Source organism: Lygodium microphyllum, chromosome 27 (assembly GCF_053477565.2).
Source record: "Lygodium microphyllum isolate KBCC chromosome 27, Lygodium_microphyllum_v1.1.10, whole genome shotgun sequence".
NCBI classification, from domain to species: Eukaryota; Viridiplantae; Streptophyta; class Polypodiopsida; order Schizaeales; family Lygodiaceae; genus Lygodium; species Lygodium microphyllum.
Window position 1 is genome coordinate 105,870,068 of NC_141161.1, and position 14,754 is coordinate 105,884,821.

The 14,754-nt window shown below is 40.6% G+C and overlaps 1 protein-coding gene across 1 annotated transcript in view; it reads left to right on the forward strand.

Moving 5' to 3' along the window:
* The first annotated feature begins 2,869 nt into the window (after nucleotides 1-2,869).
* The window catches only part of LOC148012685 (uncharacterized), a 97,812-nt gene continuing 85,927 nt past the window's right edge, over nucleotides 2,870-14,754 (forward strand). Inside the window, exons 1-2 of the mRNA XM_087669194.1 lie at nucleotides 2,870-3,007; nucleotides 3,236-3,967. Of these exons, the coding sequence (XP_087525320.1) occupies nucleotides 2,870-3,007; nucleotides 3,236-3,967 (870 nt within the window). The remainder of the gene's footprint in view (nucleotides 3,008-3,235; nucleotides 3,968-14,754) is intronic.

Sequence of the window (14,754 nt, forward strand, 5' to 3'; positions counted from 1 at the left end):
TGATTTTATGTATGATCTTGAATGGTCCATAGAATCTAGGTGCTAATTTCACAACTAGGTGTTTATCTACACTTTGTAATCTACGTTTTTCCATGTGTAACCAAACATAATCATCAACTTTAAAATTCATAGCCTGTCTTTTCTTATTTCCTTGTTTTGTATATGATTGCTGGGCTTTGGCAATCATATCTTTAACTTCGTCAAAGATAGTGACATGCATGTTAGCGATATTATCAGCAGTCTGAATTTTGTTTGATGATGATGCAACAGGTGTAGACAATCTATATCCATAAATAACTTCAAATGGTGATTTCTTTGTAGCTTTATGTGGTGTATTGTTATATGTAAACTGAAGTAAATGTAGATGTGTATCCCATGTGTGTGGTTTTGAAATGGTATAAGCACGCAAAAGATCTAAAATAGTACTGTTAGTAGCTTATGTTTGACCATTTGTTTCACGATGAAATGCAAATGAAAAATTAATCTTTGTTCCTAAGTTAGCAAAGAAAGTAATCCAAAAATTATTACAGAATCTAGAATCACAATCAGAAATAATAACTTTTGGTAAACCATGATTAGTAAACACAGTTTTTAAAAACAATTGAGCAGCTTGAGATGTAGTTAAAGTTTTCTTGCATGGAATAAAATATGCTCAATGTTTGTTAAACATGTCTACAACAGTCCAAATCATATCATGGTTAGCTTTAGTGTTAGGTAAACCAGTGATAAAATCCATTGAAATCTCTTCCCATGGTCATGATGGAATAGATAATGGCATAAGTGAACCATATTGTTTACCATGGTGTCTTTTAACTTGTTGACAAACTAAACATTCAGATATAAAGTTAGATACATTAGTGTCCATATCTAGCCAATAAAAATCTTCAGTCAATGTACGCAAAGTAGATAAAATACCTCTATGACCTTGATATGGAGGACAATGAATCTCATGCAAAACAAATGATCTAAATGGAACTGTCACACATAATCTTTTTTCATAAAACATGAATCCATTATTGTAAGATAGTGAATCAATAGGAATCCAATTATTTGCAACTAATTTATTCTAATCAGCTTGAAAAGTAGGATCTTGATGATAAGTATCTTTCATAGGGATAAGGGAATCAAATGATATCACAAAAATATTATGGATTATTGGTCTTCTACTCAAATCGTCGACTACAACATTCTCTTTTCCTGGTTGGTATTGTATAAGAGGATGAAAACTTTGAATGAAAGCTGCCCATTTAATGTATTGGTCACATATTTGGGGTTGACTAAGGAGATGTCTAATGCTTTGTTGGTCAGTTTTAATCATAAATTCAGAACCCATTAAATAATGTTTCCATTGATCACGTAAGGCTTGTACTACAGCTAGCAATTCTTTATCATAGGTAGAATATTTAAGTTCAGATGGTTTAAGTTTATAGCTAGAGTAGGCTATGGGATGATTATCTTGCATAAGGACGGCTCCTATTCCAATCCACTAGCATCAGTAAAACTACTAAAAAGAATGGTCTATTGAAGTCAGGTAGTTGTAATACAGGAGCATGGGTTAAAGCATGTTTCGATAAATCAAAAGATTTTTGTTGATTGTCAGACCAATGATACACAATACCTTTCTTTAAAATTTTAGTCAAAGGTAATGCAAGTAATGAAAAATCCCTTACAAACTTTCTGTAAAAACTAGCAAGACCTAGAAAAGAACGTAACTCATGCATATTTTTGGGTATGGGCCAATTTAAAATTGCTTCTATCTTTTTAGGGTTAACTTTAATACCTTCTGATAAAACAATATGTCCTAGATATTCAATTTCTGTCTGGAATAATTCACTCTTTTCTGGATTAGCATACAATTGATTGTCTTTTAACAACTTGAAAACTAAAGACAGATGTTCATAATGCTCATTCTCATTTTTACTGAATACCAATATATCATCAAAGAATACTATGACACTTAAAAGGTGTTCACTTTAGAAATTCCATTATCTCACAACGGAAAAATTATGTTGCCATCAATTGCTAGGTTATCATAATTGTGGTGAGTGTTTTGCAAACAAAGTGAAGGCCTTTCCGAGAGGTCCTCATCTCCAAATCATCAAATCCCTCTCTCTCTCTGGCCTAATCCATATCAAAGGAGGACAATTATGCATGAACGGTGTGGAGTTTTGTAGAAGTGCAAAGTATGGAGACTACCTTCAACTGTTGTTAGCTTGAAGGTTGGGTGTGGTTGAAAAGGTGGCCATCACACCTTATGAAATCTATGTCGCCGAGGATGGACACACCAAGGCAAGAACAATCACTGGTGAGAAAATTCTCCATATAGCAAAGTTGGTGGGTTCCAAAAAGAAACACTCTGGGAAAAATCCTTCATGAATCAAGAAAGTGCATTCCGTCTACTCCCTTAAGTAGTCTCCACTCATGAATAATAACAATGGCCCGAATTTCTACACTTTCCACTCTGTACAAAACATCCGAGTTAATGTATGCATCAGTAGGAAGATTTTCTTCCAGCAGCGTCTTGTCATGTACTTTGGGGCTAAAAGATTAAGGGAGATTCTTGTATCACCAGAAACCTATAATCTTTCGAATGCTAGACTACAATGCATCCTTCAATGTACATGTCTTTTTCCTATTGTAATAGTTTCTCATGAATCAGAACGAGTTGTATGGACCTATCCGTCCACTTGCTATGCAAACTGTGCATATTGTAGTTAGCACAAAGCTTAGATTCCAAGGCATTATTAGAAGCATACTAGGGCCTAGACGTCTTGCTGAAATCAATGCATCTGTGAACCCATTCATCCTTCCCCTTATAAAATACAACTTAAGTCTAGACGTTTTCATCTTCGTACTCTACTAAGGCAACATGGCATTTCCAATTTTTTTTGGGCACAAAGGGGAGAAAGCTCTAGACTTTTTGGATGACTTAGAAATGGCCTTCCTAGTCACAGGCCGGGATGATGAAGCAACCAAAGTACGGGCCTTCTCTTTAGTTCTAAAAGGTGATGCTCGAGTGTGGTATCAAGCTCTCCCGGAGGCTACAAGGGGTAATTGGGAGAATCTCAAGACTGCATTCATGCACAAGTACCAAGATACAGAGCCACCTGAAGATATTTGGAGACAACTCTTTCGCCAAACCTTACCAAGGGAGTACCAAGCCTATGAAGGCATGTTTATAAGATTGTGGGATAAATGGACAACCTCCTTAGCCGAGGGAGAAAGAGTACCTAATTGCCTTAAGAAAGATTGTTTTCTAGCCGGAATCCATCCTCTACTAAGGGAGAACGTCAAAGGAAAGTTTCCCACATCCTATGAAGAATCAGTCACTTATGCGAGGGAGAAAGATAGAAAATTGAAGTATCAAGCCCAGTTGAAGGGGAGATTTGAGCACATGCAGGTTTTACCAACCATGCCAAGGCCTAGAGAAATAGCAAAGGTCCCACCTGAACCAGAGATACCACAGCAAGAGCTCCTACAACGCATCACTAATCAACTTGAAAGCCTTTCATTAAATTTGGTGCAAGGAGTACGACCCCCTCTCCTCATAAATGAAGGCAATCGAGGTCCAAGGAGGCAAGAAAGAGAGTATGTTTGCTATAATTGTGGGGAGACTGGACATGGTATATACTTTTGCCCTTATCCTAGGCGTTTTCTAGGAAATGGGTTCCAACCAAGAAGGAGGGGACAACAAGTGACACCACCTAGGGAAAGGTTTGTTCCACCAAATCCAAGGCCTCCACCACCGGTTCAAGTTCTCCAGCATCCTCGACCACTTGCAGAGGTGCTGCCCTTGCCTGTCCAGCCGCCAGAGAATCATGATGTTAGGATAATTAGTTTAGATGAGAGTGATGTCAAAGGTAATGCCAAAGTAGTAGAGGTTGAAGCAATGCCGGTGAAGAAAGCCCAGAGAATTGAGAGAATGGAGCCTACACCACCAAAGGAGGTTGAAAATATGGAAGAGGAGGCAAAGTCATCAATGGCTGCAAAGACACGCAACAGTAAAAAGAGGAGGGCTTGCTCACGCCGACACATTGAGCCATATGATTTTTCCCTGGTTAAAGGTACTAGAGCTTATGATTTGCTTGCTAATGTGAGGAATCAAGGGCCAAAAATTTCATGGCCCCAATTACTACATCTATCTCCAACAGTGCGACGACAATGGTCAAAGATGGTAAGCATTAGACCCATGAAGAATACACATGTGAATGCAATCCAGGCTAGAAAGATGAAAGATATTGTGCCTCTAGTAGAAGCCGAAAGCAATGGATAGAGAGTGTCAAAGACATATGTGGATGGAGGTGCAGAGATTGGTGTCATGACAGAAAAGTTGATGCATCATTTGGGATTAGAGGTAAATGAAACTACTAAATTTGGGGCCAAAATGGCTAACAATGTAGTAGTAAATTGTTTGGGAGTTATAAAGAAAGTCAGGGTAAAGGTGTGTGGAGTGCAATTGGAGCTTGACATGTATGTGATGCTAGTGAAGGGGGACAGCTATCCGCTCATTCTTGGGCGACCATGGCTAATGGGAATGAAAGCCAGACAAGATTGGGAGACAGGGGCTTTAGAGCTAAGGCCACAAAAGGGGCTACATAAAAAATGGAAGAGCACTATCTACAACATGAAGGAGGGCCGACAGGAGGATCTTGTGTTAGAGACCACCACTGATGAATGGAGTTCCAGCGAGGGTTGGTCATCTATGTCAGAGGGAGAGTCTTCTAATGAGGAGGAAGAAAGCTCTCTAGAAGTGATGGGGATTACATTAAAAGGGCCTTCTAGTAGTGCAATTCCAGAGCAGCTTCCAAAGGTCGAGAAGGAGGGGTTAGAAAAAATGTTGGCTAAGGATCTATCAGTTGAGGAGAAGGCAACCTACATGGAAGTGGTGATAAAACACTCTGCACTTTTTATTTCTGATTATGAACACATCACAGGTGTGACAGCAGTACAACATCACATTAATCTAAAAGAGGGAGCACGGCCAGTGGTGCAGCGACTACGATGATTGGGAGTAGTTCAACAAAACACTCTACTCACTGAGGTGCAACGAATTTTAAAGGCAGGCTTCATCTATCCAATAGGGGACTTAGAGTGGGTTTCACCTATGGTGGTGATACCTAAGAAGAATGGAAAATGGAGGATTTGTGTGGACTACAAGCCGCTAAATGCTGCAACAAAGAGAGATTACTTTCCTCTTGCCTTTCAGGATGAAATACTTAACGAGCTGGCCGGGCATGAGAGATACACTGTTTGTGATGGGTATTCAGGTTATTTCCAGATCCGAATAGTTGAGGAGGATCAACAAAAGACCACCTTCATTACACCTTGGGGTTGTTTTGCTTACAAAGTAATGCCATTTGGATTAACAAATGCCCAAGCTACCTTCCAGCGATTCATGAATTATGTCTTCTAACCATATTTTGGGAAATCCATCAGGGTCTTTATTGATGATTTTTGTATTTATAGTTCTAAGGCTTTACATCTAGGAAAGGTGGATGAAGCTTTCAACCAACTTGCACAAATGGGGGGGCAATTAAACCATGAGAAGTGTCACATTGGCGAAAGCAGTGTAACTTTGTTAGGGCATGTCGTAAATGAGAGGGGCATTGAAGCAGATCCAAACAAAGTTAAGGCCCTATTGGCGGTGCCATCACCATCTTCTGTGAACCAACTAACCTCTTTCATTCAGAAGGTGCGATATATGGGGGGGTTCATTCATCTCCTCTCCCAATTAATATTTCCACTGCAACAGTTAACCCACTCTAAGGAGCTCCGGTGGAGTGACAACAGCGAAAGGTTCTTTCACGAGGTGAAGAAGGCTCTTAGCACCCTTCCTATAATTTTACAGCCGTGTTGGGATCAAGAGTTTTTTGTCAATCCGAGTTTTGGGGAAGATGATCTAGGGGCAGCACTAATACAAAAGGATGCTAAAACTGGCCTAATGAGACCGGTTTACTTTTCTAGTAGAGTAATGACAGCATCAGAACGAGGGTACAAGATGGTCGAGCTGATGGTTTTGTCTCTAATGTTTGCTGTAAGAAAGTTTCGTCCTTATCTTCTCCCTAGGCCATTCATAGTGATCATGACAGAAGAGCATTTTCCCTATGCCTTACAACGCATGGGTGTTTCAGCTAGAATCACTAAGTGGGTGATACAACTCCAAGAGTTTGACTACACCTTCAAGGTGGAGGATTCTACTCGAGCTTGCCTAGCTGATTTGTTGACCCATAGATGCCATCAAAAGAAGGAAAAAGAGAAGGGAAAGGTAAAAGAGGAGACACCTCCTCTTGAGGAGCCGCCACGGGTGGAGAATGCCCATGCCCTCTACTTCGATGGGGCCTATAAGCGTATTAAAGACAGAGCGGCACCAGGAATAGTGGTGTTCAGTCTCGCGAAGGTGACAAACTTTATGGAGAATGTATTAGCTTGGAGGATGTCCATTCTAATAATGAGGCAGAATATCAAGCCTTGCTTTTAGGTTTGAGGTGGTGTCTTTCACATGGTGTCACTCGACTTAATGTTTTTGGGGATTCTATGCTAATTGTTAAGCAAATGAAAGGAATCTGGGCTTGTAAAAATGATAACTTGGCAGTGAAAATTAGGGAAGCTAAAACTCTCATGAGAAAGCTACAGAAAGCCCAAATCTTTTTTGTGCGAAGGCGCACAAATGGCAACACAGATGCTCTAGCAGCTGAAAAATTGAAAGACGTAATGGTGGGCATTATTACAGTAAAGCTTCCCTTGTTTCAGGGTAAGTTTCAACTACAAGATGTGTTTTATTTTCTCAAGAAAGGTGAGACACCTACACATATGAGTAAAAGTGAGAAAAGGTGGCTAGCTACTAAGGCCACCAAATACCACTTGATAAATGATGTGTTGTATTACAAAGGAAAGGATGCAGTGCTTAGAAGGGTGCCAACAGCAAAGGAGATTATAGATGTGATTAAGAGCTTCCATGAAGGGGTTTGTGGTGGACATTTTGCTCAAGAAATAACCAGCAGGAAGATTCTCCAAGCCGATTTTGTGTGGCCTAGTCTACATCGAGATGTGCAACATTGGTGCCGCACTTGTGACGATTGCCAAAAGGTCGGACCAAGGAAGCTAGTGCATGAGGAAAAAAATCCCATAACTACATATGGTCCATTTGAGAAATGGGGGAATGATGCAATAGGGCCACTCCCACGAACTCAATCTGGCAAGGAATACATCATAATGGGTGTGGACTACATGACGAGGTGGGCAGAGGCTTCAGCAATTAGTAGGATCACAGCCCAAGAAGTTGAAAAATTTGTGTTTGAAAATATTTGTTGCAGGTTTGGTACACCTTTGGAAATTATCTCTAATCGGGGTCCCGGTTTTAGGGCGAACCTAGTAGGGGAGCTAATGGAATGGCTAAAAATCAAGCACATGCATTCTACTCCCTACTATCCACAGTGTAATGGTTTGGTCGAAAAAGTGAATGGGCTGATTTGTAAGATAATTACCAAGCAGGTACACATGCACCCCAAGCATTGGGATAAAAAATAGAGTGCAGCTCTTTGGGCCTACAAGGCTTCATTCAGAACCTCACTTGGCTATACTCCATTTCACCTCATTTATGGCCAAGAAGCTTTGCTTCCTATAGAGGTGGAACTGACCAGTTTGCGTGTTTTAGTAGCCAGTCGAGAGAAGAATCAAGATAAGAAGTTAGAGGAAAGGAACTTGGATCTAGAGAGGCTGGAGTTAGACAGAGAAGCAGCAGTCCAACACTATTCCATTCAAGCTGAAGAGAGAAGGAAGACATTTAATAAGAAGTTGGCTAGCAAACACATAAGGGAAGGATCACTTGTGCTACGTTATGATAACCGCTTTGATAACAGAAAGAATGCTAAACTTGTGTTCAAGTGAGAAGGGCCATTCATGGTTATAAGGAGATATCCAAATGGCAGCTATAAGCTAGGTGACATGAATGGGAAGGTTCACAAGACAAGGGTAAATGGATGGTGAGTAAAGCCTTATTTTCAAAGAAATATGAACACTTTGAAGCAATCATTCAATGAAGAGCCACCAATGAGGAGGTGCAGTCCTCTTTGCTCTATTGGACCATCATTAGCAAGCTAGAGGCATGAATACCTCTAGCCTAAGGGGAGGGCTAATGATCCGGGTTTTTTACAACCCGGATTATTACCACAAAATTTGGCCAAAGCCCCTATTAAGAGCTTACCATATCACTTTGGGTTTACTCTTCAAGCACTAGGTATGCTACATTACTTCTCGATTATGATAACTCTAGCAAATGGGGGGAACAAGTTCTTAGGAGGCGTGTCAATGTAAAGGGTAAAAGGGATGGTTATCTTAGTGAAGATGAAAATGGATTACACCTAGGAGTTGAGTGAATGCATAGATTTTTCAAAGGACTAGCCTCCAACTACACATGGGCTCAGTCTGCATCACTAAGATTTGAAATCTATCACCATCATTAGAGGACACCTCACCCTAGCATGCAAGTCAATATCCACATCGTGGTGTCATTTGGATCTTGCACAAAAGCTTACAAGCATGGACCCCTTTTGTCACATGCTTATATGTATTTATATACATATGGGGGACTAAAGTCAAAGCAACTTTTAGAAGCCTTTTTTTATAATCTCAATAACTCCCAAGAAAAAGCGAATTTCAAGAAAATTCTCGCGAAACCCAATCAGTTTCGACCTGGTCTACAAAGTTGCAGAAGAAAATTTTTTTAAATTCCTCACGGATTTGAAGTTACGAAGGCGCAGACTGCTGGCTACATGCAATTTTCTTCTCTCTTTCACCACACCAACTTTCCACTCTATCCTTCTTGTAAATATATTATAATAATGTGCTTTGGGCACCCACCTCTTGTAATCTAGCTCCATTTCTCTATGTTGTCTACCACCACCCTTGGCTTCTTGCATGATGACCAAGGTGGGGACTTGTCCCATTCACTATGCTCCATATTTTCAAAGATGCCATACATCATCTAGGATTATGTTAATCAAGAAGATTAGCTTAATCTAATCCCTCATGGAGGCTATATAAAGAGCCCATGGAGAATGAAGAAGGGAGGAAGAAGAATGTCAAGACCATGAGAGCACTCTAGAATACCCTCATCTCTTTGAGGTGAGCTATGAGTGAGTTCTTTTATTATGTAGCATAATGGCAAGCTTCCTCTACCTCTTCTCCTATTATCTCCCTCTCCTCTCATCTTCTCATTCCATGTAGCATAATGGCAAGCTTCTTCTACCTCTTCTCCTCTTATCTCCCTCTCCTCTCATCTCTCTCTCTCTTATATTCCAATATGGTGTCTAGTACATATATTCTCTCTTGTAAATTTGTGTCTTGGTTCTATTGATTCTCTTTGAGAAAAGGGGGGAGAGAGGACAATGAAAAGTCCATGAGAGCACTCTAGAATACCCTCATCTCTTTGAGGTGAGCTATGAGTGAGTTCTTTTATTATGTAGCAAAATGGCAAGCTTCATCTACCTCTTCTCCTATTATCTCCCTCTCTTCTCATCTTCTCATTCCATGTAGCATAATGGCAAGCTTCTTCTACCTCTTCTCCTCTTATCTCCCTCTCCTCTCATCTCTCTCTCTTATATTCCAATAGGGTGTCTAGTACATATGTTCTCTCTTGTAAATGTGTGTCTTGGTTCTCTTGATTCTCTTTGAGAAAAGAGGGAGGAAGGAGAATGGCAAGTCCATGAGAGCACTCTAGAATATCCTCATCTCTTTGAGGTAAGCTATGAGTGAGTTCTTCACATTCCATGTAGCAATAATGGCAAGCTTCCTCTACCTCTTCTCCTATTATCTCCCTCTCTTCTCATCTTCTCATTCCATGTAGCATAATGGCAAGCTTCTTCTACCTCTTCTCCTCTTGTCTCCCTCTCCTCTCATCTCTCTCTCTTATATTCCAATATGGTGTCTAGTACATATGTTCTCTCTTGTAAATTTGTGTCTTGGTTCTCTTGATTCTCTTTGAGAAAATGGATGTCCTAGCCCATCCTCCCTTTGGCTAGGTGGTGCCCCTCTTTAGTTCTCTTAGTGAGGATTGGAGGTTGGATGGGTAAGAGGCAACCCGTTCATCATTTCAGCCCTCATTTTTGGTGCCCCTGCTGAGGACATTCTCAACCACAATTCTCTACATCCTTATGTGGAATGATACAACACATGGTGGTGCATCCTCTACAACAAGTTTTCCAAGTGGCTCTTCCTCAACGCCTTCACCAACTATTTTTGAAGTTGGTCAAAGTCCATGACTCCCAGAATGGTCTCCTAAAGAAGCTCAAGAAAGAAAGTATGCCTATCAGATGACGGCACATATGCGGGTAAAAGGTGTTCACTTTAGAAATTCCATTATCTCACAACGGAAAATTTATGTTGCCATCAATTGCTAGGTTATCATCATTGTGGTGAGTGTTTTGCAAACAAAGTGAAGGCCTTTCCGAGAGGTCCTCGTCTCCAAATCATCAAATCAAGAAAGTGCATTCCGTCTACTCCCTTAAGTAGTCTCCACTCATGAATAATAACAATGGCCCGAATTTCTACACCTTCCACTCTGTACAAAACATCCGAGTTAATGTATGCATCAGTAGGAAGATTTTCTTCCAGCAGCGTCTTGTCATATACTTTGGGGCTGAAAGATTAAGGGAGATTCTTGTATCACCAGAACCTATAATCTTCCCAATGCTAGACTACAATGCATCCTTCAATGTACATGTCTTTTTCCTATTGTAATAGTTTCTCATGAATCAGAACGAGTTGTATGGACCTATCCATCCACTTGCTATGCAAACTGTGCATATTGTAGCTAGCACAAAGCTTAGATTCCAAGGCATTATTAGAAGTAGGGCCTAGATGTCTTGCTGAAATAAATGCATCTGTGAACCCATTCATCCTTCCCCTTATAAAATACAACTTAAGTCTAGACGTTTTCATCTTCGTACTCTACTAAGGCAACATGGCATTTCCAAGATTTTTTGGGCACAAAGGGGAGAAAGCTCTAGACTTTTTGGATGACTTAGAAATGGCCTTCCTAGTCATAGGCCGGGATGATGAAGCTACCAAAGTACGAGCCTTCTCTTTAGTTCTAAAAGGTGATGCTCAAGTGTGGTATCAAGCTCTCCCAGAGGCTACAAGGGGTAATTGGGAGAATCTCAAGACTACATTCATGCACAAGTACCAAGATATAGAGCCACCTGAAGATATTTGGAGACAACTCTTAGATCTTCGCCAAACCTTACCAAGGGAGTACTAAGCATATGAAGGCATGTTTATAAGATTATGGGATAAATGGACAACCTCCTTAGCCGAGGGAGAAAGAGTACCTGATTGCCTTAAGAAAGATTTTTTTCTAGCCGGACTCCATCCTCTACTAAGGGAGAACGTCAAAGGAAAGTTTCCCACATCCTATGAAGAATCAGTCACTTATGCGAGGGAGAAAGATAGAAAATTGAAGTATCAAGCCCAGATGAAGGGGAGAGTTGAGCCCATGCAGGTTTTACCAACCATGCCAAGGCCTAGAGAAATAGCAAAGGCCCCACCTGAACCGGAGATACCACAGTAAGAGCTCCTACAATGCATTCTAATCAACTTGAAAGCCTTTCATTAAATTTGGTGCAAGGAGTACGACCCCCTCCCCTCATAAATGAAGGCAATCGAGGTCCAAGGAGGCAAGAAAGAGAGTATGTTTACTATAATTATGGGGAGACTGGTCATGGTTTTTTGATTTGAGGCCATTTCGAGGCCTGTTTTAGAGGCGGAAGTTTTCTGCACACAGTCAAGAAAAGGCCCAGTTTTATGCTGTGCAACCACTGTTCTACAGGTCGGAGAAAAGTTACTGTAGAAATTGCATCGTATGCTTGTGTGCAGAGACATTGGGAGTTACTAAATCATCCTTGTTTCCTGTTGATGCAAAATCGTCACTAGGAAGTGACTGTGTGGTCAAATACCACTTTCGTCAGTTTTGCAGATTTGCCTTTGTGAGGCTGAAGCTGTGTTCTTTGCAGTGACAGAATTTTTTGTAGTGTTCTGTAATGTCATCTGATTCTCTCTCACAGATTGTCACTGAAAAGCTTGACAAGAACAACTTCCAAGCATGGAAGTTTAGAATGACGAATTTCCTTATGGGAAAAGGATATTGGGAATTTGTTGCAGGAAATGAAGAAGAACCAGTTCTTCCTGATGTTCCCAATCAACAGCAAATGCAGGCATTTAAAGCATGGCATGAGAGAGCCAGGAAAGTTATGTACTGGCTGTCTATCAGCATTTCAGACTCTATGATTGTGCATATTCAAGATGCAAGTACGCCAAAGGAGGCATGGGATACTTTGTCAAAAATGTATAGCACAAATACGCAAGCCAGGAAAATGCAGCTCAAGCAAGAGTTGCATAATGTGCAAAGAGAAAATATGAGCATCAATGACTACCACATGAAGGTGAAGAAGATTGCAGATGCACTTGCTTCCATTGGGTTGCCAGTGGAAGATGATGATTTAGTTTCTGTGACCTTGAATGGTCTAGGAAAGGATTATGTACAGTTCCGAACATCCATTTCCGTTCGTGAAAGATTTCCTGATTTTGAGGAGTTGATTGCTCTTCTAATTTCTGAGGAGCAGAGAAATGGTGGTGCATCTTCTTCAGGAGGAACTTCAAAAGAAGCTGTCTTCTACTCAAATGCTGGAAGAGGTAGAGGCAAAGATAGAGGAGGCCGATATGGAGGCCGTGGTAGAAATCAGAATATGCAGCAAACTCAAGAAAACCAGTCCTATGGAGGAGGACGTGGTAACTCTAGAGGCAGGGGGAGCCAAAGAGGTCGTGGTGGATGGCAAAGAGGCCAAAATGAAAACAGTAATGTTGAATGCTACTACTGTGGTAAAATAGGTCATATGGCTAAAGACTACTATAAAAAGCAGAATGACATCATGAATGAAAAACTGTAACAAAGGAATTACGCATCTTCTAGTAGATAGGGTGATGACAGAAATGAGCACTTGTTTATGGTGCAGCACATGAACAATTCTGTGACAAGTGCAGAAGAAAGCAATGATGTATGGTATGTTGACTCAGGTGTATCAAACCACATGACAGGTCATGCAGAATGGATGGAGGATGCAAGGAAAATGGAAAAACCAAGATTTGTGGAGACTGGTGATGATACTGTGCATCTTATTGTGCAGATTGGAAAAATTCATTTGTCTATGCAGGATGGGAAAAAGAAATACATGTCCGATGTATTTCATGTCCCGAATATCACCAAGAATCTGGTTTCTGTTGGTCAAATGGTTGAGCAGGGCTTGCAGGTCAGATTTAATCCTCATGGATGCTTTGTTGAGGATATGAAAAATAAAGGTCGCTTGATAGCAAAAGGAAAGAAGAAGGGCAGAATGTTTACATTGGATGCAGACATGTCTGAATTGAGTGCAACAATGTTTGCACATGGGACCGGTGTAGTTGCAGATATTGATATCTGGCATAAACGCATTGGTCATGTTAATGTACAGCGACTTAAATCAATGCAAGCCCAAAATATTATTGCAGAATTTCCCAAATTCAAGGTTGCAGAAATGCATAAGGTATGTGAAGCCTGTCAGTTTGGAAAACAGGCAAGGAAACCATTTCCTAGACATGTTCAAGACAGTGAGAAGCCATTGGAATTAATCCACTCTGATGTGTGGACTACTAAAGTTGCATCTCTTGGAGGCTGTCATTATTTTGTCACTTTTATTGATGACTATAGCAGAAAAGTTTGGGTGTATTTTATGAAAAAGAAAAGTGAAGTGTTTGGGTATTTCAAAACTCTTAAAGATATGGTTGAAAAAAAAACAGGCTTGCAGATAAAATGCCTAAGGTCAGATGGAGGGGGAGAGTACCTCTCAAATGAGTTTGCAAAGTTCTTGCAGGAGCATGGCATAAAGCAGCAATATTCATGCAGTCATATCCCACAACAAAATGGAATTTGCTGAAAGGAAAAACGGACATATTGGAGAGGTATCTCGTGCCATGCTCAATGAAAAAGACTTGCCAGATTTTTATTGGGCTGAAGCAGTTGCTACAGCAGTCTACATAATGAACAGGACTCCCACTGCAACAATACATGGAATGACTTTAGAGGAGAGGTATACTGGTAGGAAACCAGATATTTCTCATTTGAAAATTTTTGGTTGCATTGCCTATGTACATACATGTGCCAGATGAGTTGAGATCCAAGTTGGATCCAAAAGCTGAGAAGTGCATCTTTATTGGTTACTCTCTACAGCAAAAAGGATATATATGCTATAACCCTTTTACTCGTAAGTTTACAGTGAGCAGAGATATTGTTTTTTATGAGATGAGTAGCTGGTATAAACCAGTAAATGTGATTGATGATGTAGATGCACAAAATGGTAATGCTGCACAGAATTCATAGCAGCAGTCACAAAATATTAGTGGACTTGGAGCGTCCTCTAGCAGTGGTTCACATTCTTCGCCATGGACAGGCAGATTGAGATCAGGAGAATCTTCTCAAAGCAATGCAGATAGTGGTATGCAAGTATCACGAAAAGGAAAAGAGAAGGTTGATCAGCCCATGTTTGATGTGAATGCAGGTCACTCTTATGTGGATGGTGAATCCAGTGGCTCAGAACATAGCATTGATGATGAGTTGGGTATTCCTTCTATTGTTACACCTGGAGTAAGGAAGACCAGGGATGTTTTGAGAGCACCTGGGAGTGAACCTACTTTGCACAGGTCTACGAGAGCTAGGTATCCTGTGGA